This window comes from Marmota marmota, unplaced genomic scaffold (genome assembly GCF_001458135.2).
Source record: "Marmota marmota marmota unplaced genomic scaffold, marMar, whole genome shotgun sequence".
NCBI lineage: Eukaryota > Metazoa > Chordata > Mammalia > Rodentia > Sciuridae > Marmota > Marmota marmota.
In genome coordinates, this window is record NW_026000205.1 from 11,117,968 (window position 1) to 11,142,436 (window position 24,469).

A 24,469-nucleotide genomic window follows, 5' to 3' on the forward strand; every position below is an offset into this window, starting at 1 on the left:
AGGAAGGAAGGAAGGAAGGAAGGGAGGGAGGGAGGGAGGGAGGGAGGGAGGGAAGGTAGTTTAGAGATTGCAAGAGGAAATGGGGGGTCAGAAGCAGGAGTCCGATTCTCATATTTGGCCAGAGCCTCTGTGCTTGATTCCCTAGAACGTGGGGCTCCCATGGGAATGTCTTCAGATGAGGGGACAGTGTCCCTTAGATGCCACACTAGACCAAAGTCTCCATCCCCGTTGCCTTGGGACTTGGGGTTCCCATGAGGAATTTTAGGTTACCTCCCACCCACGTTGCCTCCTAAGTACTCGCCCTCTCAGCACCTTCCTGGGCCAGCCCCACACTGGCCCATTCTGATCTGCTTCACCTTCCTCCTGTGCTGCCAGCCTCCATCTCGTCTGTCTCTCTGATCCACTCTATTCTTGGTAGCCAGGGGTAATCTTCCTAATGCCTAAATCCGAGACTTCCTGCCCAGAATCCTCCATGGCTCCCCGGCCTCATCAAGGTAAAGTCAACACTTCATAATGAATCTTTAAGGTCCCCCACAATCCAGCGCAGGAGACTCTTTTGCTTCTGGCTTCTCTCCTCTCCCTGTGTCTCCCTAATCCCTTCCGAAGATGCCCAGCCCTCCAGTGAGAGTACGATGGGGGCTTTGAACCAGTGGTTCGCGCCGTCTCTCTCTCCTGTTGAGTTGGTGCCAGCAGAGGCCTTGGAAGGCTGGCCTGGAGGGCCATTTAATAACCTGGTCATTAAGAGGTCTGGCACGAGGACCCTGGAGGCAACCTAGTGGTCACCAGTGAAAACCGGCTTAGCAAATTATGGCTGTAGACCAAAACTGGCTTACGGGCATTATAGAGGATGAGGGGACACATTACATGATGTCATAAGGACATAATCAGGTAAATCCAATATGTGGGGCATTCTACAACTTGCACGGGAGCTTTTAAAAAGCAAATATTATTTTTTTAAATGTCAGGAAAACTGAACCCCACCCCAACCCCCCTGCAAAGATAAACTAAAGAAACATAACCAAATGCAAAACATGAACCTGAATTGACTAGTTTAAAAAAAAAAAAAGGGATCACAAAGGCTGAGGGCATAGCTGAGTGGTAGGGCACCTGCCTGGCATGCTCAAAGCCCTGGGTTCAATCCCCAGCACAAAATAATAAATTATTTAATTTCTTCATTTATTTATATTTTGGTACCAGGGATTGAATCCAGGGCACTTTACTATCAAGGCACATTCCCAGCCCTTTTTAAAATATATTTTATTTTAGATACAGGGTGTTACTAAGTTGCTTAAGGTCTCGCTAAGCGGCTGAGGCTGGCTTTGAACTTGTGATCCTCCTGCCTCAGCCTCCTGAGCAGCTGGGATTACAGACAAGTACCACCACGCCTGGCTAATTAGTTAATTTTAAACAGCCATTTTAGAGGCAATTGGGGACATTTTTACCATGGGTAAGATATCAGGTGCTAAGGAATTATTGATATTTTCTTATATGTGAGACTCACATTGTGGGTACATAGGAGAACATACTCATTCTTTAGAAACGTATGTTGAGTATTCTGGCCTCTCTGAATTCTATGAGACCTTATAGAGAATCACTGAACCCGAGGTGGTCTTGGGGATCCCCAAACACAGAGGTGATTATGACACATGCCTCCTCAGAGAGACAGATGTCAATGAGATTGTGCATACACAGCCCTTTATGATTACAGCCAGCATTTACAGAACACGTTATGCACCATTAATTATGTATGTCCATTAACTGGATTCTCAAAACAACTCTGGGAGACTGATACTATGGCAAATTAATTTTTAATTTTAATTTTTAAAAAATTTTTGGTTGTAGATGGACACATTTATTTTATTTATTTTTACGTGGTGCTGAGGATTGAACCCAGTGCCTCACACATGCTATAGTACCAGCAGAGCCCATGCCAGCTCCTCTGTGCCCTTGAGTTGAAAGACTTCTCCATCGAAGTTCAGGGGCTGCCAGCCCCCAGAGGAGGGCCCAGCCTGCAAGTAGAGCACCCGACGGCAGAGCATCATGCCACTCCACACCAGGGAAAGGGGCTTTGATGGTGGCAGATGCACGCTGACTGCCCCTTGCCCAGCCAGAGGGCAGTGACTGATTAACTGGGCAAATCTTTAAGATTTGAAAGCAGGGAAAGTAAAACTATAATAATGTTTTAGAGGCACACACGGGTGGTCAGACAAAAGAGTAAGAAAAACAAGGAAATGATTAACACAAAAGTCAGAGAGATGGCTGACTTCTGTTACTTAACATCGTGTTTGTGAAATTTGACCATGTGGTTGTATACATCAGCAGCTTGTTCTTTTTATTTGCTATATAGTATTCCCTTGCATGACTAAGTTGCAATGTATTTATTTATTCTTCTTTGATAAAAACTTGGGTGGTTCCGATCTGGGGCCATTATAAACATTTTTGTACATTTTTCCTGATGCCAATTTTCAAGTTCTGTAGGATATATACTTAGCATGGAACAGTTGGGTTATAGATTATGTGTATTTTAAATTTTATTCAATAACACTACACTGCTTCTCATTAAAATATGAAACAATTGCAACAAGAGAGCTTAGGTGACTTTCCCAAGATGGAAAAGCCAAACTGCCTTGAATCCAGAGTTCCTGCTCCCCAGACCGTGTGTCCACCCAACAGCCCCAGGCATGTGGTGCACATCTCGCAAGAGTGCACTGTGACACTGAAGGTGGCCGGGGGGCTGTAACTGGGGGTTTCCTTTCCTGTTACTGTTACTCCGAACTCTGTCCCCATTGGCTAATAATTAACTGCCCCCAAAGAGCTTTTGATCTTAAAGATTTTCCCAGTTAATCAGTCACTGCCCCCTGGCCTGGCAAGGGGCAGTCAGTGTATCTGCCACCATCAAAGCCCCTTTCCCTGGCGTGGAGTGGCAAGGGACTCAGGATGCTCCGGACCCATCGAGTGCTCTACTCGCAGGCTGGGCCCTCCTCTGGGGACTGGCAGCCCCTGAATTTCGATGGCGAGGCCTTCCACCTCAAGGGCACAGGGGAGCTGGCGCGGGCTCTGCTGGTGCTACGGCTGTGTGCCTGGCCCCCTTTGGTCACCCACGGGCTGGCGGTGAGCTGTGACCCTCAGCATGGGCCTGGAAGCTCCCAGGACTGGCTCTGAGCCCTTGTTCCCTGTCACCCAGCTCCAGGCCTGGTCTCAGCGACTCCTGGGCTCGCGGCTCTCGGGTGCCCTTCTCCGGGCATCTGTCTACGGGCAGTTTGTGGCTGGAGAGACCCAAGAGGAGGTGGAGGGCTGTGTCCGGCAGCTCCAGGCCCTGGGCCTCCGGCCCCTGCTGGCGGTGCCCACTGAGGAGGAGCCAGACTCGGCTGCCCAGACGGGGTGAGTAGGGGCCAGGGCCAGGGAGGCTGGGGCGACGGCAGGAGAAGGCTGACCGCCGGACCCTGTCCTCTGCTGGCCGGGCAGTGAGGCCTGGTATGAGGGCAACCTGGATGCCATGCTGCGGTGTGTGGACCTGTCACGAGGCCTCCCGGAGAGCCCCGACCTGGCTGGGAAGACCCTCATGCAGCTGAAGGTGACGGCGCTGGCCAGCACTCGGCTCTGTGTAAGGGACAAGTAAGATTATGGGGGTGGCGGAGGGGCTACCCACCACGTCCCCTCACCCCCCACCTGCCACCCCATTTCAGAAGGACCTGACCTCATGGATCACAAAGCCAGGGGTCTCCTCAGAGCTGAGCCCGGAGAGGTTGGCAGAAGCCATGGACTCTGGACAGGTAAGGACTTCAGGGGGGCAGTGCCTGGGAGCAGAGTCCCCCGGTCTAGACATAGCAGGCTAGAGAGAAACGGCGAGTTTAGCTGCAGAATGATGCACAGGTGACGTGATCCCATAAGATTATAACGCGTCTGAATATTTTCTGTTATTGCCTAGTGAGATCATAGTTCTTGTGACGACATATCACGATGCCATGACTTATGTATTGGTGGTAATGTTGGTGGAAACAAACCTACTGTGCTACCAGTCAGAGACAAGTATAGTACACCTGGGTGCAATGGCACACACCTGTGATCCCAGTGACTTAGGAGGCTGAGGCAAGAGGATCACAAGTTTGAGGCAAGCCTCAGCAACTTAGGGAGACCTGACTCAAAATAAAAAGGGCTGGGGGGAAAGCTGGTGCCCTTGCCTAGCATGTGTGAGATACTACATTAGATCCTCAGCACTGCATAAAATAAATAAATAAATAAAAGTATTGTATCTAGCATATATATATTAAGGGCTGGGGATGTTGCTCAGTCTAGAGCACTTGTCTAACATGGTTGAAATCCTGGGTTCAATCCCCAATACCACAAAAAATAAATAAGTAAAAATAAAAGCACATGCAACCATATACAGTACCTATTTGATAATGATAACAATTATGTCACTGTTTTATGTATTCTCTCTATTATCCTTTCTACCATTGTTTTATTTTATTTGTTGTGGTACTAGGTGTTGAACCCAGGGTCACTCTACCAATTGAGCTACATCCCCAGACTTTTTATCTCTTTCCTTTTTAATTTTTTTTGAAGAGAGAGAGAGAGAGAATTTTTTAATATTTATTTTTTTAGTTTTCGGTGGACACAACATCTTTATTTTTATGTGGTGCTGAGGATCGAACCCAGCACCTTGTGCATGCCAGGCGAGCTTGTTACCACTTGAGCCACATCTCCAGCCCCTTTTAAAATTTTTTATTTTGATACAGAGTCTCTCTAAGTTACCAAGTTACCTCAAACTTGCGATCCTCCTGCCTTAGCTCCCCAAGTTGCTGGGATGACAGGCGTGAACCACGGCACCCGCTGTTATGATTGTTTTAAATGTTCTCCTAAAAACTGGTTGACAGTGCAGCAGTGCACTGTGTTATGCAGGCAGCAGCTTCATGGATCTCGTGTTTGCCAAATCTCTTGCATTGAGAGGCCACGGCTTGCTGTTGCACGTTTATAATCCCAGGAGGCTGAGGCAAGAGGATCGCGAGTTCAAAGCCAGCCTCAGCAAAAGCGAGGCACTAAGCAACACAGTGAGACTGTCTCTAAATAAACACGCAAAATAGGGCTGGGGATGTGGTTCAGTGGTCGAGTGCCCCTGAGTTCAACCTATGGTGCCCCCCCCAAAAAAAGAGGCCACAGCTGATGACTGAGCTCTAGGTGTGTGGAAGCACACTCCATGAGGTTCACACGGTGGCTCATTTATCAGAGTCGGTCCATGTGTGTAAGTGGCAAAGGCTGCACCATATTTAACTGCCACTTCTTCCTAGGCTTAGAACGATCAGGATGAATGTGGCTGCAGCCCTGGCACCTGGTGAACATGGATGGCATATGAGTCCTCCAGGGTTCTCAGGGAGGAGCTCAGGGGCTGAGTGCTCCCAAAGGAGGGCTGGACAGCAGCTCTTTCTCCCCAGATGACAGTGTATCAATGTTTTATCAGTCAACACAGCTGAACCAATGGGCGCTGGCTGTTCCTTATTCCTCTTTGTATCCATATCCTGTGTCTCCCCTCCTCACGGTGGCCAGCCACTCCATCTTGGGTAGCATGTATCTTTTTATTATGGTGATTTGTTTCCAGAAAGAGTATTTTGGGTGATACTTCCAATACACACACACACACACACACACACACAGGATTAAACTCAGGGGCACTCAACCACTGAGCCGCATCCCTAGCCCTTTTTAATATTTTATTTAGAGACAGGTTCTCACTAAGTTGCTGAGGTTGGCTTTGAACTCATGATCCTCCTGCCTCAGCCTCCCGAGCCGCTGGGATTACATAGGCATGAGACACTGCGCCTGGCTTCCCCCAATATTTTATCATGAATATTTTCAAACATAGAACAGGAAAAATAATAAAAAATATAATAGCTGTTTATACCTACCACCTTTAACTGTATAGTCATCTCTTAGTACGTATGGAGGACAGGTTCCAAGACCAACTAGGGTGCCAAAATCCTAAGATGCTCAAGTCTCTACATAAAATGGCATAGTATTTGCATATAACCTATGCACATCCCCTGTACACATTGAATCATCTCTGGCTTACTTATAATACTTAATGCAAATGTAAATATACTATCTTGTCTAGGGAATCATGGCAGGAAAAAACTCTTACATGATCAGTACAGATGTAATTTTTCTCATTATTTTTACTTGCTATTGGTTGAATCCATGGAAACAGAACCCACCAATCTAAAGAGTCCACTATACTTCCTTTAATTCATATCTATCCCTCTATCCACCTTCAAGCCATCTTATTTTGTGATGTATTTCTTTCTTTTTTTGGTACCAGGGATTGAACCACTGAGCCACATCCCCAGCCCTACTTTGTATTTTACTTAGAGACAGGGTCTCACCGAGTTGCTTAGTGCCTCACTTTTGCTGATATTGGCCCTGAACTCACAATCCTCCTGCCTCAGCCTCCTGAGCTGCTGGGATCACAGGTGTGTGCCACCATGCCTGGCTCTGCCTGTTTCTTAAATATGAAGGTTCCCCAGGCTTAGGTTCTGGCCCCACCTCTCCCCCACCACAGCAGCCTCAGTTTCCCTACTCTGCACTAGTGATGCCCATCTTTCTGTCTCAGCCCCAGCCCTTCCCCCTAGCCTCATGGATTCCTCCCCTGGAACATGGATCTCACACTGGCCTCGGTGTCTCCCCAAACCTGTCCCTCCTTCCTGTTCCTCTCCTCCCCCATCTCGACTCCATTCCCCTGCCTAAGTCTCCATTTCCACTGTCACTGCCATTTCCTCATCCCCTGGCACCTAGACAAGATATGATTAATACACATCAAACAAATGAATAGTGGAGAACTTATTTATCACTCACACTATGCCGCATACTGTCCGGCTTCACATACGTTCAAGTATATTTTCTGCCATGAGTTTAGACAATGATCTTAGGAACCCAGGCTTTGGAGGAGGCTGAGGTTCAGATCCCAAGTGTGCCCCGACTAGCTGTGTGACTTTGGACAAGTGACTTTGCCTCTCAGTGCCTCAGTTTATCCATCCACAAAATGGGGACGATGATAGTCCCTCCCTCAGAGGACTGCAAACGAGTTAAACACCTGGCCAGTGCCTGGAATGGCGGGCTGCATGGAGTCTGGCCCTGTGAGGAGGGGTGTTATGGAGAGGAAGCCCTGGAAGCTGCTAACTCTCCAAAACCCCTGAGACCAAGCTCCAGGCTGGGAGAGGGGCAGTTCTCTGATGCGGAAGAGGCGACTGGGCAGGTGCCCCCAGCTCTTCCTTCTTCCTGAAGAACCCTCTCTGCCAGGATGGGAAGATCGCAGTGTCTAGAACAACGTGTCCCCAGGTGAGGGTCGGTCAGCAGCCTCAGGCTATGTTGTCCCGGGGGACTCCGTGGATATAATAAGGGATTCAGTCCCACCTGGGCCTCATTCTTTACCTTCACAATTTCTTTGAACTCAGCTAGAGTCCCTTGACACCCCAACAGTTCCCATTTACCCTTTTGAGTCCCCATAAAAAGACTGTGAGTTTGGGACAATTATTGCTACCATGTTACAAATGCATTTGTTCCTAACACATTTAATCTGGGGTACGTGTGCCCTTGAGGGTTATACTGGGGCACCTGGACCCTCCTGTCTCTCTATTTGCTTTCTGGCTGCACGAGATGAGCGGTTTCCTCCTCTATGCAGTCCCCACCTTCATGTGCTGCCTTGCCACGGGCCCCTCGGGCCAAGTGGCCATGAACCAAAACCTCTGAAACTGTGAGCCAAAATAGACCTTGCCTCCTTTTAAGGTGTTTACCTCGGGTATTTTGTCACAGGGACGGAAACTGACTAACACAGTGACCAAGACAACTAAGTTCCTGCCCTGGTGTCACTTACTTGCTAGCCAGGGACAGGAGACCCTCAATCATTAAAACCCAAGTCAGAATGTGACAAGTATAAATGAGCATTGCGGGGAAAATGAGGCAGAGGAACAGGAAAGGCAGGTCCTGGAGAGAACAGCAAACTAACAAAGATGAGGGAGAGGGAGAGGAGGAAGCCAGGCAAGTGGACATCATCTGGGTAACAAGAACAAGGACCCTCAGGGAGGAAGGTAGCTGGCACATTCAAAGGGTGACCGGGAGGCCAGTGTAGAGGACAGAGCAAGGAGGAATGTGGGAGCAGAGAAATCACAAAGGACCAGACCAGGAGAAGCCTTTGAGGCTACAGTGGGGCCCTTGGCATTGGATGAGGAAATGAGGTCCCAAGAGACCACTGTGAGGTAGCATGGCAGTCTCTGTGAGCTGGCCGCTGGGCTCAGCACCTTCCATGTCATCCTGGGTCTCTGCACCTCTCCAAGCTTCAATCTCCTCACGGGAAATTGGAACTTGAATAACATTAATATCTGTCTATTAGGATCATTGTGAAGATTAAGTCCGATCATATATAAAGTCTTCTACTCATTCCAGTAATGACAATGTGTGCTTATTATGTGTGACACTGTCTTGTCCTGATGACATCCAGGATCATTTCACATATTGACCCATCTTCTGCACACAACAACCCCAGCAGGAAGGAACAATTATCATCTTCAGTTTTCAGAGGAAGGAACTGAGGCCCAGAGAGGTTATATGACTTGCTCAAGATCTCACAGTAGGGCTGGGGATATAGCTCAGTTGGTAGAGTGCTTGCCTCGCATGCACAAGGCCCTGGGTTCAATCCCCAGCACACCCCCCCACACACAAAATTACACACTAAGTGGTAGAGCCAGGATTCAAACCCAGAGTGTGATCTCCTAACCTTTGCATTACATCTATCCCAATAAATGGTGTCTATTGGATATGGTTATTTTTTTCTACTTCTTACAATTTCTAAATTTTTTCCCCTTCTTGATAATGGGGGAGAGGAGACACAGGCCCTGGAAGCATCCAGAATCCTGAGCCCCTCTCTGCTCCCCTGCTGCCCTCCCAGAACCTCCAGGTATCCTGCCTCAACACTGAGCAGAACCAGCATCTCCAGGCCTCCCTGAGCCGCTTGAACCAGGTGGCACAGGTAATGCCAGCTGCAGTCTTGCTCTGTGCCCCTGCGGGACATCCCTGGGATCCTCACCAGGGTCTCTGTTCCCCTCAGTATGCCCGGGACCAGCAGGTGAGGCTCCTGGTGGACGCGGAGTACACCTTCATCAACCCCGCGCTCTCTCTGCTGGTCGCTGCCCTGGCTGTGCGCTGGAACAGCCCCCGGGAAGGTGGGCCCTGGGTGTGGAACACGTACCAGGCCTATCTGAAGGTGGGTGATGCCTTCTGGAGGTCCGTGGGTGGGGGCCCAGCACCTGCCCCACCTCCACCCGCCATGTGCCCTGTAGGATACACATGAACGGCTGCGACGTGATGCCGAGGCGGCACACAGGGCAGGCCTGGCCTTTGGAGTGAAGTTGGTCCGAGGTGCCTATCTGGAAAAGGAGAGAAAAGTGTCCCAGCTCCAGGGGACAGAAGACCCCACTCAGCCTGACTATGAGGCCACCAGTCGGAGGTAGGGCTGGGCCAGGCAGTCTTGGGAGCAATAATAATTCGTGACCTTGAATTCATCAGAGTTCACTGCCAGCCAGCATCCTGTATCTGCCTACGCGTGACTTACCCTCCCTGGTCCAGGACACTGCTCACCTGAATGGTCACCTCCTCCTTGGGCTCTCTGCTCCTCCCTTTGTCCCCAACCATCACCCCATGCTCCTCAATGTGCCCTAGTTCATACAGCCAGTTCCCTGTGGGTTGTTGCCAATCATGTTCTGTGGACAGTGGTGCAGGGACCACCCTTAGGTGCTGGCATCCCATGCTGGCAGCGTTTCCCCTGGTTGTGAGTCTGCGATTCTGTCAGAGACTGTCACACATACCCTCACAGCAGCCCTGTCAGTGAACTCACATGGCCACAAAAGGAGGAAATGGCTCAGAGAAGGGATGTCCCTTGGAGCTGGGGCAGGTGGGATGAGGAGACTTATGGACTCCAGAGACCCTACCCCAGTCCTGGGGCCTGACCCTCGCCCACCAGGTGAACCGAATGGGGCATCTCCCTTCAGTTACAGCCGCTGTCTGGAGTCGATGCTGAGCCTCGTGTCCCACCATGGCCCCATGTGCCACCTCATGGTGGCTTCCCACAATGAAGAATCTGTTCGCCAGGCAACTAAGCGGTATGAGGTGGGGGAGTGGGAAACAGGTGCCCACAGGAGGGCCCCCTTCCTTCAGAGGGATGGGCAGAGGGCGATGGGGTTACAGTGCTTTAGAGAGGATATAAAAATATTTAAGCCCTGGATAGACAAGGAATTGTCCCTTATTTACTGGGGCGTGGGGAAGTCTGATAGTTCCAGGAAGTGACCAGGACTCATTGGGAGTTCTTTAGGAGACTCATATAGTTATTTATCATTGAGTTTGGAAGTACAATTATTCTTCATTATCTACAGATGATTGGTTTCAGGAACCACCCCCTCGGGCAAAATCCTTGGGACACTCAAGTCCCTTGTCTAAAATGGCATAGTATTTGCATGGACATCTTCTCATGTACTTTAAAAAAAATAGTTGTTAGTGGACACAATAACTTGATTGTATTTATTTGTATGTGGTGCTGAGGATCGTACCCAGTGCCTCACACATGCTGGGCAAATGCTCAACCACTGAGCTATAGCCCCAGCCCCTCATATACTTTAAATAATCTCTAGAGTACTTATAATATCTAATAGAACATAAATGCTATGTAAATAGTTGTTACACTGTACTGTTTAGTGAATAATTGCAAGGAAAATGTATGCGTTTGGTGCAGGCACAATTTTAAAATAACATTTTTCATCCTTGGTTGGTTGAATCTGAGGAATGCAGAATCCGTAGATATAGCAGGCCAACAGTACTTCAATATTGAATTACCAGAGCAACCTATGGATGTGCAGTGGCTGACTTGCTGCTCCAGATTCAGTCATTATCTTTCTTGATGGATGATGTGGTCTTTTCTGTAGCATGTGGGAGCTGGGCATTCCTCTGGATGGACCTGTCTGTTTTGGACAACTTCTGGGCATGTGTGACCACGTGTCCCTAGCACTGGGTATGTGAAGGGCCCATCTCCCATTCATACCTGGAGCTACCTGCTGCATGCCTCATTTCCTCCCAGCCAGATCCTTTCTGCTATTCCCAACCCATCCTGGCCGTGTTCCCATCCAGAGCCCACAGAGTTCCATCCTCCAGCTCCTTCCAGGTAGATGAGTTGTCCCATCATCTGTGGGCCTTGCAGGGCTGGGTCCCTGCTCTCTTCTGGTTCTTGATCATGGGGCCACAATTCCTGTCTGCTTTGTGATCTTGACTGTGCTTCTCCCCAGGACCTGAGGCCAGAAGATTTATGTTTCCTTCTGCTAGATGTTCAGGGATACAAAACCATTGTACCCTAAATCACAGCTTGAGGTTTCTTGAGCTATCCAGGGATGCAAATTTGGGCTGCAAATATGAGAGGGAACTAACCCATGGCCGTGACCTCTCAAGAGATGGATCTTTCTGTTTTCTTTCCTGTTCTACTTATGGCCATTTCATTTCTTGGGAGTGGGGGAAAGTGGAAGAATTTACTTCTCCTTGATTTTTGTTCTAAGGGTATAACTTTCTCTGTTTTGCAACTTAGCTTTGGAAAATTTTTCCTATAATTCTTCCTCTAGTGAGGCTCACAGCTCAACTGTACCCTGACATCAATGAAATCATCAAATAGGAGCTCTAGTTTGCATGCAAAGCATACGTAGCTTCCTGTACGTCCTTCTTTCTCAGATCTCATTTTCTTTTAATTCTGAATTAGTAAATTCCTTGCTGTCTTAGCAGAATTATTATTATTATTACTTGGTACTGGAGATTGAATCAAGGGGTTGCTGAGCCACATCCCTAGCTATTTTTATTTATTTATTTTTAAATTTCAAGTTGCTTAGGGCCTGGCTAAGTTGCTAAGGCTGGCTTTGAACTTTTGATCCACCTGTCTGATACTCCACTGGGGATTACAGGCGTAAGCCAAGGTGCCCAGCTCTTGGCAGCATTTTAATAATCTTAAGAAGATTCTTTGAAATGTTTACTCCAGAATCAAACTTTTTTCTCAGTGGGAAATTTTGTCCAACTCACTCAAGTCTGCCATGTTCTTAAAATGGAAATCTCTGTTGAAGATGGGGCCTGGGTGCCTCTCCCCAAGTCTGAGCCTGTCCCCTGCCAACACTCTCCCTCCAGGGCAGGCTGGATATATGGTGTATAAGTCCATCCCCTACGGCTGCCTGAAGGAGGTGATCCCCTACCTGATTCGGAGGGCCCAGGAGAACCGCAGTGTGCTGCAGGGTGCCCGCAGGGAGCAGGCATTGCTCAGCCGAGAACTGTGGCGGAGGCTGCTGGGGAGAGGCAGAAGGCTACCCCATTAGCACCCCCAAGGGTTGTGTGTTCAATAAAGATTCTGAGCGACTGCCCAGGCTGCTGTCCTGCACTGATGCTGCTTTTTTGTGGAAGGGTTCATCTCAATTTTAACCAACCCAGGCGAGGGAGATGTGGGGCTTAAGAGAGATTCTTTAAATGGCCCCAGTGCATACCAAGGACATTGTTCAAGCACTAATGAAACGTCCCCCTCAACTCTGAGATCTCCCATCTTGGGATAAACCTGGGCAGTGACTGAAATGGGAGCTTCGTTCATCTCAGTGAATGCCCAAAAGAGGAGCATGGAGGAAGAGTGCATGCTGAGGCACTGAGGATGAAAGGTTGGGCCAAGGTCACATGGCCAGGGACGAACAAAGCACTTTCCCAGTTAATAAACACTGGGCTCTTTTTGAGCTAGGTTCTGAGGTGAGTAAGGCTGGTGGTATAACAGTGACAAAGACAATCCTGGGCCCTGCATCACAGGGCCAGGAGGTGTAGACAGACCCACTTCAGACAGTGATAACCAAGAGTGGTCAGGGCTATGTTGGGGTAGCATGGCGGCTGTGGGAAGCCAGAGGAGGCACCTGACCCAAGCTGAGGATGATCAAGAGACTATCCCCCCAAATTCATAAGAATCATCATGAAGATTAAGAGGAGCATTCAAAGCAAGGACATGTGCAAAAACACAAGTATGGCATGGATTGGGGGGTGGGGAGGCAAGCATAGAGGGGTGGGACAACACTGGCTCACAGGCCAGACTGTAGAGCTTGGCCTCAGTCCCCAGGGGAACTGGGGAATCAGAAGGGGTTCAGATAGGAGAGAAACAGGGTCAGTTTGGGCTGTAGGAGACCCCCCTGGCAGCCATGTGGAGGGTGGACTAGAAAGTGATATCAGGCTGGGAGCCTGAGAGAGGCTGGAGCAGGGCAGGGAGGGGAGGAGGAGACAGGTCATGGGACACGAGGCTGAGGGCCAAATGGAAGGGAGATGGCCAGGGTGAAGTCCAGGGCTCTGACTTGGAAAAGGGGGACAGTGGGGCCAACCCTGAGATGGGAATACAGGAGAAAACAGTTTGGGGAGAATTCTGAGGCCACTGTGGGTCCTGGGGTGTGTGATGGTCCCAGCGGATGTCCAAGGGGAGATGCTCTATGTCTCCCTCAGAAATAGGGTGCAGGGAAAAGGCTAAAGAATCCATGGAGGTCTGTGAGGAGCATGGCAAGACAGCCAAGGAATCTACACAGGGTCAGGAAGGGCCTGCTGCCCCCCAAAAGTTCTGCAGTGTAGGCGAGAAGAGGGGAACAAGCAGAGCTCAGAAGAAAGCCCTGAGGCAGACAAGGCTGTGAGGGCCCTTTTGCGGGGAGGGAAGCTTCTGCGCAGGAGTAACAGGAGCCGCTGGTGCACGTGCGCCTAGATTCCCAACCAGACAGCCATCTTGCGCTGCGGTCACGTGGTGGTCACGTGATGTCCACTATAGGGCCCAACGGTAGGTGCAAGCCACCTGGATTGGGGTCCAGGCCTAGAACTTTTTCAAGCTTCAGGTCCCTCAGTTCCCCCCAGCCCCTCCCCATGAGTTCCTCTTTCTCCAGGTCCTGCGCCAAGGAGGGCCAATGCATAGTGTCCTTGTCNCAGGCTCCTCCCCCAGGCCTCAGACTCCGCCCCGGCCCCCTCCCTTCACTAGTCCCTTCCATCAGCCTCCAGGGACCCTCCCCAGCCCAGACGCTGCAGCTAAGCTGCAGACCGCCGCAGCTTGGCCACTCTTCCGATTCCTCCTCCCGCCGCACTCAGGCGCCACCTGGCCCTCTCCCGGGCGGGTAGACCACTCCGCCTCTTCCTCCACCGCTGGCCTCTTCCTCCAACCAGCAACGTCCAGAGCCGCCTCCTAAGCCCTCAGACGCTCTTCCAGACTCTGTCACCTTTGCCACGCCCTTCCCCAGCCCCCAGCTCCTCTCCCAGCCCTTATGCTGCCCTCGGGCTTCGATCCTCAGGCTCCCTTACAGCTGACCTTCTGTTATGGACCACGCCTCCACCCCTATCAAACCCTCCCAAGTCCCCTTCCCACCGGGCCAGTTCTGACTTTATTGCATTGCTTTATTGCCCCCAGAGGTGCGGTCCTTTACCTCCTTCTGTCCTCACGAGACCCCCTAGCTGACCCCCAACCAGGAACTGAGTCCACAGCCCACAGATGCCCTCGCTGCCCTCACGCTTCCCAGTGGAACTGGGCTCCATGCGGGATCCAGATGCCCAGGTGGGCCGTCTGCATCGTCTGGCGGTGGCCGGGGGCCCAAGCTGGGGTCTGGCCAGGCTCCTGCGGAGAGGTGAGGACCTGGCTCCTGGGTGGCCTGCGGGACAGGACCAAGGGGCGTGGGGTGGGGTGGGTGGGTGTGGAATGTACAGCTTCAGTTGGCCAGTGAACAGCTGTATACACCAGCATCTACTGTGCGCCGGACTCAGAAGTCCGAGATGGGGATTTTAGGGTGAATCTAACTTCTGAATCATTGAGAATGAAATCTGATAGTGGCGGTATAAGAGGAATGAGGATGAGACACATCGGACAAGTGGCTTTTCAGATGGAGTGAAACTTTAATCCTGCGGTATAGGAGCCAATCATGCAAGAGAGAGACAGACAAACAGACAGACCCCGACCCCCTTGGAAGCTGAATGGCCTATGCAAAGGCACTGAAATCAAAGCAAACTGGGCATGTGTGTGTGCATGGGCTCTGGTAGAGGACTCAGGTCCAGATAGTAAAGGGCTTCAGAATGTGTGTGAATTTTGTTGGATTTTGTTCTCAGTGGGATGGAAAACCATTGGAATTGTAAGCAGGCAATTAACATCACAATGAGCATTAAAAATTTACAATTTCTGTTTTCATTGATTTTTGTTAAGTTCTGGCCTATTTCTGAACTTGCTTAGTTGTTGTAATTGTTGATTCTTTATTTTTCTTAATGTTTTAATGTTTATGATTTGTTGGCTGAAAATGGTTAAGGTTTGGTCTTTGCCCTTCAATATTTGAACTCTTAAGTTTCTTTTTCTTCTCTTGAGTATTAGCCAGAACTCCCAAACCATGTTGTTGGCAGACGTAGTTTTCCTTGTTCTTTTTTCCTCCTTTTAATTAGTGCATTATAGTTATACATAATAGGAGGGTTCATTTTGTCAGAATCGTACATGCATGGAATTTGATTTATTCCATTTCAGTTTCTGGTCCGCCCCCCCACACACACACCTTTTCCTTCCCTTCTTTATCCTTGTTCTTGATATTAAAGGGATTGAGTCTCTATTTCTGTTTTATCATGCTTGCTATTGGCTTACAATTCTTATCAAGTAAGGGAGTTCCCGTCTATTTTCTGAGGTTCTCTTCCTTCAATTATAAGTTGATATTAACTTATATCAAGTACTTTTTTATCTACTTAAGTATGTGATATTTGTCCTTTAATCCATGAATGCATTTTATTACATGGATAGCTATTCTTGTGTTGAATAATCCTTGCTTTCTAGAGATAAAGCAATTTTATTTTATTTAGTGTTTTTGCATACATGATTACAAGCAGAACTGATAATATAATTGTTTTTTCTGGTTCTGGAAACTCTCATCAGGTCAGATTGGCCTCAGAAAGTGAGCCTTACCATCCTTTTAATTTTTATTGTTTTGGAACAACTTGTGTAAGATTATCTAGTTCTTAAATGATTTGTATTTAAAGAAGATGCCTTTGTGTTGCATGATGAGTGCAAAAACCATTTAGAAGACCATTGCAAAAGATGGGCTTGAGTAAAACATGATGCAGTGAATGTGGTATTCAGAGGTTCTGGAAGGTCTACATTTGAGGGGTTTTTGAGGCAGAGAGCCGGCCGGGGTGGACCAAGTGCATGATTGATTGTTTCTGCCGAGGACACAGGGGTACAAGGACAAGGACACTATGCATTGGCCCTCCTTGGCGCAGGACCTGGAGAAAGAGGAACTCATGGGGAGGGGCATAGATATAAAGCATGGAGCAGAGGGTGAGTGAATGGGAGGTGGCATCTGCGCAAAGTGATGATGGGGAAGGACATGGGGGAAGGCACAGCATTGAGGTGGCAGTGAATAAGAGGTTGCCTTTAGGTGCAGTGTTCTAATGAGAGATTTCCTCGTAGAATCCAGAAAGTTTGCTTTTCTTGAAGATTGAAGGCTGGACACATGGGACCTGTATATACAATACTGAGTTAGGGCTGGGTGAAGGTTGCCTGTCGCAGACAGTGGGACAATGCACAAGGTTTCGTGATGGTTCCTTCCTCCCAGCCCCATTGTGATCTTGACACCTCTAGAGATATGGATGCTGCACGACAGGCAGATGTCGCCCCTTGTTCTGTGGACCTAATGGTGATTTCCGGTGCACCTTGTTGAGGATTGAGTCCTCAGCAGCTGGTGCATGTATGTGGAGGGGGTTCTGGGACACTGATGGAACCCGGGGTCAGGGGTCACCCAGTCAAGGAGGGACAGTGGAGGCTGGGAATTGGCAAGAATGTTTGCCTGATGGCCCTAGGACCTCTGCCCCAGGAATGCATGGCAGGGGCAGTCCTAAGTCTTGCTGCCTCTCAGTTGTCCAGGTGGATGGTGAGAACTCTGCTGGGCAGACGGGGCTTTTCCTCTCAGCACTGTTGGGCCACAGCTCTGCCGTGCGGCTTCTCTTGGCCTTTGGCGCCAACCCCAACCAGTGAGTGGACAGGCCAAGATGCCCCCACACTCCCAGGGTCCTGAGCCTGAAAGCCAGGACTCCTCTTCTCTCCCTTGGTGATCCCCTGGTCCTCTGGGGTAGCCCTTTCTCATCCCAGCTGCTTCCCACGTTCACAGTGGTCCTCCTCTCAGCCCCACAAAGACCCAATGGCATCCTAAAGTAACCCTTCCCATTCTGGTACCACTTCCCTTGTTCACAGTGACGCCTCCATCCCCCAGGGCCATCTTCCTGCCACTTTTTGCCCCTGTTCCATCCTTTCCTAATCCATTCCCACCCTTGTTTTGCCCTAGCCGCTGCCATGATGGCAGCACACCAGTGCATGCGGGCGCCTTCTCAGGCTGTGGCCTGGTGATGCTGCACCTGCTGCAGGCGGGGGGTGACCTGCGCCTGCATGACCAGCAGGGTCGCACACCACGAGACTGGGCTGAGCAGGGGGGTGCCAAACCAAGCTGGGAGGTAAGCAGTGGCGTTGGTGCAGGTGGGGACGTCAGGGCCAGCACCGTACCCAGCCTCACCCACGTGTCCCCATCCAGATGCTGGAGCTGTTGCAGCTGTGTCATGCCCATATGTCAGCACTACTGCATGGTGCTGACCTGGCACCTACTACTTCCCTGGGTCAACTGCAGGCCAGCTCCGGGAATAGCATGTGTGGCTCCCTGTCCTCTCTGTGGCTGGTACAGACAGACAGGTAATGTTCTGCACCCTGGAGAGCTCACCCACCCATCGTGCTCAGTTACTCCAGATTCACCCTAAGCCCACCCTTTACTCCAGAACACTGAAGCCAGAGCAGATCAGGAGATCCCCTCAAATCCCAGCTTTGGGGTTTGGCCAGGTAAGTGGGAGGTATTGGGGGAGAGTGGACCAACCTTGTCTTCTTCGTGTCTCATGGCCTTGCTCCCCGTCCCCAGCTGAGCAGCCTGCAGCCGCTGGGGCTGGTCACAGGCATACCCCTGGTGGACCCCAAGGAGCTGCTACCAGCCCAGGGCGAACCTGACCGCACCTACGAGAGCACTTCCCATACCCTCATGGTCAAGTGAGAGCCCCCTCTTGAGTTCTTGCAGCGCCCCCTGCTCCCTGGCCCCCTCACAAGGAAATCCTGCCCCCATGTCTCAGACCTGCCCTCTGCTGCTCCCCATTCTCTAGCCTCCTGTGGAGGAGCCACCCTGTGGCTGTGCGGCGGCTGAAGGTCCCAGGAGCCCACCCTGATGTGCTGCTGGCTGACCTTCAGCACTGCAGGTATCCTGTCCCAGCCTCCCCGCTGCCCAGCCTGCTCCCTGCGCCAGTCTCCACCTGCCCTCCCGACTTCAGCACTCCATAACCCCACGACAGGGCAGTGTGGCGATAGCCATGGTTAGTCTTCACCTCTGGGTGGAACGCAGCATGGAGCCTTCGAGCTGGAGTGATTCTCCTTCCACTGGAAAGTGGATGCCCAGTTCTTTGTGCTGTGTCCCGTGGGCCTCGGAGAGGAGGTGGGCATAGGGAGGGGTAAATGGATGGGGAGTATGGGCTCAGTGCTGGTTCTGCCACCGCGGGGCTGTGCGACCTGGGTCTCAGGTTTTCCTCTAACTGGTGGCTGGTGCAGGTGGCCTGCCTCTGGCACAGGGTGGGTGGTGTGTGCTCAAGAACAGAATCCACCCTGTGCAGGTTGGGCCTGCTTGTGAGTGGCCCGCTCTCCTCCCTGCCTAGCACCCTGCACCACCCCAACCTGCTGCTGCTGATGGCACTGAGCCCCTCTGTGGACCTGTCGGGGCTGTGCCTCCTGTTTGAGCCCGTGTGGCTGGGCTCCCTGCACGTGGTGCTGCACTCACAGAGACCAAGTGAGGAGGGTCCCCAAACCGTGCCAGGCTTGCTGCCCGGCCACCTGCTGCTGCAGGTGTTGGAGGCCCTGCTGTTCCTGCAGGCCCGCTGGCGGGCCCACGGTGGACTCACCTCCCATGCCGTGCAGCTGGTGCGGCCAGGCCTGGCTAAGGTGGGCAACCTGGAGCATGGGTGCCCACTGCACCAATGCCGGCTGCGACCCAGGTGAGTGCTTTCGCCACCCGCCTGCCCTGTGAGCCTCCCAGTGGCCACTGCCTCATCAGGCCCCTTGGGCTCCACAGGCTGCAGCAGGGCTACCCTTGGGGGAACCAAGGGCTGCCCCCACCCCCTGAACTGTACCCATGGCTGCCACTTGAGCTGATCCACGGTGACATGCCTGCCACCACCTCAGATCTCTACAGTTTCTGCATCCTGGCTCAGGAGGTTTTCACTGGTCAGTGAGTGACCACCCTATACCCTGGCCCATTGAGGCATCCCACCTGGTTGGGTTCCCTGATTGTACTTCCTCATAGGAGAGCTGCCCTGGGCTGGGAGAGAGGGGCCTGAGGTGAAGGCTAAGCTGGAGGCAGGTGAGAGCCCAACTCTGGACCCCATGGTGCCAGCCCCCTACCAGGCCCTGGTTCAGGCTGGGCTGGGCCTAGGGCCTGCTGACCGCTGGGGCAGCTTGCAGAGTACTCGATACCTGCTGCGGGAGGCCATGGCCCAGGTACAGGAAGGTCAGCAGGGGTTGGGGGTAGTCATGGAATCCCAGGCAGGTTTTTGTCCCCCACAACATGCCTCCTTTCCACAGGACTCATCCCCTGAGGTTGGTTCCACATTGGAGTGGACCACACTGTCCCCTCTACTGCAGGGTTCTCCACCAGGTTAGAGGGCAAGGAAGGGTGGTGGTGGTGCTGGGCGTAGCGGATCTGTGCCTCCCGGTTACAACCAGTTGCTTTGTCTCCCTAGAGAAACTGTTCTATGAGGTAGCTTCCAGAGTCAAGACCAGACCCAGGCCTGTGCCACCAGGCCCCGTCCCATCCCAGGTAGGGGCCGGGGAATGGAGGTGGGGGACCAAGGCAGGTGTGGGGCACCTGGGTGACCCATGCCCACTGTGCCATTGTTCTCTGCAGGCCCTGGAGACTCCTGAGGCCACAGGCCACAGCAGAGTGCAGAGGAGTGCAACCTTGGACTCCGGCAGCAGCTTGACTCTCAGCAGCAGCCCCAGCTGCAGCCCTAGCCCCAGAGCCAGGGGCCGCCTGCACTGCTGTCTGGAACCTAGCTCCATAGTACGGGCACCCCAGAGCCCTTGCTAGCCCAATCCCCCCTGCCCAGTAGCCCCCTGGCCCCCTCTCCTCTGACCAGTGAACCTCCCCACCAGGGACTCTGAACCTGTTACCCCTGACCAACCTGCTTCCCTCAGGGCCCTGCCCTGCCCTCCAGCTTCCAGGAATCGGCCTCCCTGCTGGGGACCCAGAGCTCTGAGGAGCAGTTTGAGAGGAAGTTCTCAGTCAAGATTCAAGCCCTGCAGGGGCTGCTGCAGCACCCACACAGGGTTGCCCCGCTGGACCCCCGGCCCTGTGAGCCCACCCCTGCCTGGTGACCCACAGGGAGGCTGCCACACCTTGGGAGGCTGCTGGCAGGGAAGGCCATGAGGGCAAGCGAAGTGGAGGACCCTGAGCCCACCCACCATGCGCCTTCCGTTCTTCCAGGCCCGCTGGAGCTCCGTGACCCCCAGGGGCAGCTCAAGCCTTTTTCCCCTGCAGGCACCTGGCACTGAACTGATCGCAGAAGGGCTCTCCTCCAGCCTGCAGCAGTGAGAAATGGAGCCCCGGTGGGGGGACCCTGGGCTCCCCCCTCATCCCTGAGGTGACCATGGGTCTCTCCCTGCCCCACTGCTCCCCAGGATGGACCTTCTGGAGGAGATCATGGCAGAGCTGCAGAGTGGATGCCAACTGGAAGACAAGCCCAGCCTCAGCCTCACCCCTGGCACAGATTGCTAGGGCGCCAATAGGGCGCCAATGTCCTCTCCCTGAGGATATCACCCCCCTACAGCCTTCCAGTAGAGACAAGAAAATGATAAAGCAACCCCCGACCCTATGTCTTTTTCATTTGCCGAGTCTGGCCCCAGCATGACACAACAGCCACATTTTCACCATTTTTATTCATTAATTTTGTCAGATGGTTTAGTGGGGCACACGAGGAAAGACAGGCAGGAGTTGTCCCCCTACCTCCTGTGCACAGGTCAGGACAGGCAGGGGGCTCCCGGAGGAGGAGAGAGAACAGGGTTTCGGCCTAGCCCTCCCTTGGATTTGTGCGAGAGCCCCAGAAGGGAGGATGGTGGGGAGATAGGCAAACCCTTCAGCCAGGGTGGACACTGATTTGAGGTGAGGGACCATCAGAAGCAAGTTACAAAGTTAGAAACCGGGGGTAGGGCTCAGGAACTCAAGTAAATACAAAATGAAGGATTGGGCTGGGCTGAGAGTCACTGAGGGCGAAAGAGGGGAAAATAAGGTCCTTGTCAGCTCTGGCTCAGCAGTAGCTTCGGGTCTGGCCCTCAGAATGGAGAGACCAGCTAGGCATGGGGTAAGGGGGTGGGGGACCAGCCCCCTCCCCTCTCTGACCCCCATTTCTATACAGAGACCCTCGGTGGTGCTCACCCCCTCTCCCGTAGGCTGGTGGGGCTGCCCTGTAGAGCAGGAGAGGCTCTGGAGGGCCCCAGGGGCCAGGTACCCTGTGAGGGGTACGGGGACCCCAAGGTGCCCGCTGCTTCTGGGGAAGGCGGGGGGCTGGGGGTCCGGGATCTGAACGACTTCGGGGGTGGGCCGGAGGGGAAGAGGAGGAACAGGAAGAGGCAGGTGAAGGACCCCTGGGCCCTAGGGCTAGGTTGACATAGAGGGGCTCAGGCCGGGTGGGACGTCGGGCAGAGTGCTGTGGGGCTGAGTAGCCAAGATGGTCAGGGGGAAAGCAGGAGGGGGGTGGGGGGTAGCTGACCAGGAAGTCAGGGGACCTGTGGAGTGGTGGTGACTGGCCAAGCATGCCATATGAGGCATTGAGCCTATCAGGGGGCATGGAGCGAAAGGGACTCCAGGACTGGGTAGGGCCCGCGTAGGAGGACCCCTCGCTTGCCCCAATCTCATAGTACAGGTTCTCTCCCCTGTCTGGAGGGCCCAAGGAATTCCTCCAGACTGGGGCTGGGGAACTGGGCTGGAAGGATGGGGGGCCCAGGGGATACAGGCCTGGTTTGGGGGCCCCAAGGAATGGTGGCAAGCACTCCCGGGGGGCTGGGGAAAAGAAGCCAGGAGTAGGAATCTGTGAGGGGACAGAACATGGGGACTGAGCTGCCATCTCGGGGGCATCCCTGCACCCCCCACCTGCCCTGAGCTGGGCACTGACCTGTGCTGGGCCTCTGAGTCCCCTCCTTGAGGTCCCCATGGGCCGCTGGCTCCTCACCAGGCTCCCATCACTTTGTTGTCTTGGTAGGTAGGATGGGGGTCCTGGGGCCCAGGCACCCGAGTGGGCCAGGGAGTGAGGGGGGGGCCCACTCCCTGAGATCCCCACGGGCTCCCCGCCTACTTCCAGGGACAGTGAGCGGCGGAAAGGGGAACGGGGAACAGATGGTGTGCCCCCATGCTCCTGTTGGCTCTGTCGCTCGGCCACCTGCTGAGCCCGCTCAGCCAGGGCCAGAGCCATGAGGCGTGCTGGGTTCTTGGGGGGTGGAGGTGGGGCCCCCCCAGGGCGCAGGAGGGTCAGGGGTGGGGGTAGCAATGGTGAATCCATACCAGGACCTACAGAGAAAGGAATGGGAAGGAAGTCAGATGTGTTGTGGGACAACCTCAGGGTCTATGAGAGTATGAGATGGACCAAGCAGGACTCACCATGCTGGCCCTGGGTTCCCCGGGGACTAGGCAGTGCCAGCTTGCTGCTGATCTCCTGTTGACAGGTGTCACTCAGTTGGGTCTCGGCTCCACGCAGCAGCAGGGGAATAAGATGGGGGCGCAGGCCCCGGCCAGGGCTGAGTGCTGGTGTTGGGGTGGCTGAGGCAGGTGTTCCCCCAGCCCCCAGCAGTTCTAGGACAGCAGGTGGCACTGATACAGCCAGGGGCTCTGAGATGTCCAGGGCAGTGGGTGAAGCAGGACTGGTGGGCCCCCGAGGTGAGAGAGCCTGGGGGGTCACCCTAGGTGGAAAGGCAGAGGCAGAGGCCGGGGGTGCTGGGCTGGCAGGAGGTGCAGGGTCCCCTGGGGTGGGGCTGCTGCAGCGAAATGTAAGGGGATCAAAGTCAAGCCCCCGCAGTCCCTCCAGGCAGCGTGGTGGGCTGAAGTCCAGTTCATCACCATCATCTAGCCAGGCTGAGGTGCGGTGTGAAGGGGACCCAGAGTGTGGCCCCAGGCCAGCTGCTGAGGACTTGGAGGAGGAAGAGGAGGAGGAAGAGGAAGAGGAAGAAGATGAGGAGGACAGGCTCTCGCAGGAACCAGCAGGTGCTGGGCCCACAGGGAAGGCGTCACTGCTGGAGTGGGGTCGCCGTAGCCTGTGCAGCCTCTGGAGGCCTGGAGGGGGCACAGTTAGAGACCAGACGTCAGAGCAAACAGGACACAGGTCCACAGAAAGGCAGGAAGCAAACAAGAGGCACTTCCCTAGAGAGGGCCAACGAGGCCGTGGATTTAGGAAGAATTGTTCAGGCAAGACCATGAAGAGACCATTCCAGATCCCAAACAAGAATGGAGTCTTGCTGCCCCAGGGTCTGTGAGCTGCTGGGCATCCAGATGGGACTGTTTGGGGAAAGCAAGTCACCCTTGTCCTGTAATTTCAATGTGTGCAGACCCTACAGTAGAGCACCTCTACTCCTGGGAATGTGGCAGAGCAACCTATGACAGGGATTCCTCACCCTGGGGATTGAGGATGGGATACCACCCCAGAATAGAAAGCAATGGGCTGAATCTGGGCTATGCTCAGCAACACGGATGGCAGTTCGTAATGGAGTTGTGAATGAAAAATTCATTCTATAGACGGCATGATACCTCCTCGCTCCTTTCTTAACATTTCCTGTAAATAGTATCAGAAGCAACTAGAACTGAGCAGTATGTTCTTTACACATATACTTGTATTCGATAAAACCTTGAAGCAAGTTCATGATCAGCATCAAATTTAGAGGATGGGGGAGAGGGAAGGGGCTCCTGGGCAAGATATTAGGGCTCTTCTAGCTGTGCTTAGGGAGTTGGTGGGTATTCATAATATTTAAATTTTTTGAAAAGGAATGCATAAACAAAAGACTGTTTTAAAGGAACCTGGATGAGCCAGGAGGCAGAGTGTATAGTGGATTTTAGCCAACTCATTGTACCTAAAGTTCAGATTTTAAAAATTTAAACATTCAAGAATCCTCCCAAATCTGAAATATAACTTTTGGGGACAAAACCAGGGCTTCAGTTCCCCTATGATGCTTGGGTACATGTAGGGCCTACCCCCTGCTCACCAGCACCGCTGGCCTGGGATGACAGAGACTCTTCGCTCTTGGCAGATCTCAGTGTGACTGTGTCAGGTCGACTGCCTGTGAGGAGAGGTAGGAGAGGTAGGAGGGCCTCCACACACCATCCCCCCACCC

General features: G+C 52.7%; 3 protein-coding genes across 8 annotated transcripts in view; 2 read left to right on the plus strand and 1 right to left on the minus strand.

Moving 5' to 3' along the window:
- The first annotated feature begins 2,846 nt into the window (after nt 1-2,846).
- On the plus strand, nt 2,847-12,425 carry Prodh2 (proline dehydrogenase 2). 2 transcript variants are annotated; one of them, XM_015497185.2, is made up of 10 exons: nt 2,847-3,111; nt 3,185-3,381; nt 3,466-3,604; nt 3,687-3,773; nt 8,936-9,016; nt 9,095-9,250; nt 9,327-9,493; nt 10,035-10,145; nt 10,962-11,047; nt 12,196-12,425. In XM_015497185.2, the coding sequence occupies exons 1-10, from the start codon at nt 2,938-2,940 to the stop codon at nt 12,378-12,380; spliced, it is 1,383 nt and encodes a 460-aa protein (XP_015352671.1). In that variant the 5' UTR covers nt 2,847-2,937; the 3' UTR covers nt 12,381-12,425. The 2 variants fall into 2 exon arrangements, with proteins under 2 accessions (XP_015352671.1, XP_048647132.1); XM_048791175.1 differs by lacking the exons at nt 10,962-11,047; nt 12,196-12,425 and adding an exon at nt 10,416-10,549.
- A 1,569-nt stretch (nt 12,426-13,994) lies between these two features.
- LOC107151755 (inactive serine/threonine-protein kinase TEX14-like) lies at nt 13,995-20,970 on the plus strand. Of its 5 annotated transcripts, XM_048791059.1 has the most exons (16): nt 13,995-14,681; nt 16,938-17,052; nt 17,364-17,529; nt 17,607-17,761; nt 17,845-17,905; nt 17,982-18,106; nt 18,217-18,309; nt 18,760-19,095; nt 19,155-19,324; nt 19,404-19,597; nt 19,682-19,754; nt 19,840-19,916; nt 20,004-20,159; nt 20,294-20,450; nt 20,583-20,686; nt 20,777-20,970. In XM_048791059.1, the coding sequence occupies exons 1-15, from the start codon at nt 14,549-14,551 to the stop codon at nt 20,648-20,650; spliced, it is 2,079 nt and encodes a 692-aa protein (XP_048647016.1). In that variant the 5' UTR covers nt 13,995-14,548; the 3' UTR covers nt 20,651-20,686; nt 20,777-20,970. The 5 variants fall into 5 exon arrangements, with proteins under 5 accessions (XP_048647016.1, XP_048647014.1, XP_048647017.1 ...); XM_048791057.1 differs by lacking the exon at nt 13,995-14,681 and having other exon boundaries at nt 14,741-17,052; XM_048791060.1 differs by lacking the exon at nt 13,995-14,681 and having other exon boundaries at nt 14,741-17,052; nt 20,637-20,686.
- Nucleotides 20,971-21,015: 45 nt separating this feature from the next.
- The window catches only part of Arhgap33 (Rho GTPase activating protein 33), a 12,976-nt gene continuing 9,522 nt past the window's right edge, over nt 21,016-24,469 (minus strand). The window contains exons 19-22 of the mRNA XM_048791259.1: nt 24,341-24,457; nt 22,749-23,417; nt 22,267-22,658; nt 21,016-22,182 (exon numbers count right to left, since the gene is read on the minus strand). Of these exons, the coding sequence (XP_048647216.1) occupies nt 21,403-22,182; nt 22,267-22,658; nt 22,749-23,417; nt 24,341-24,457 (1,958 nt within the window). The 3' untranslated portion in view covers nt 21,016-21,402. The remainder of the gene's footprint in view (nt 22,183-22,266; nt 22,659-22,748; nt 23,418-24,340; nt 24,458-24,469) is intronic.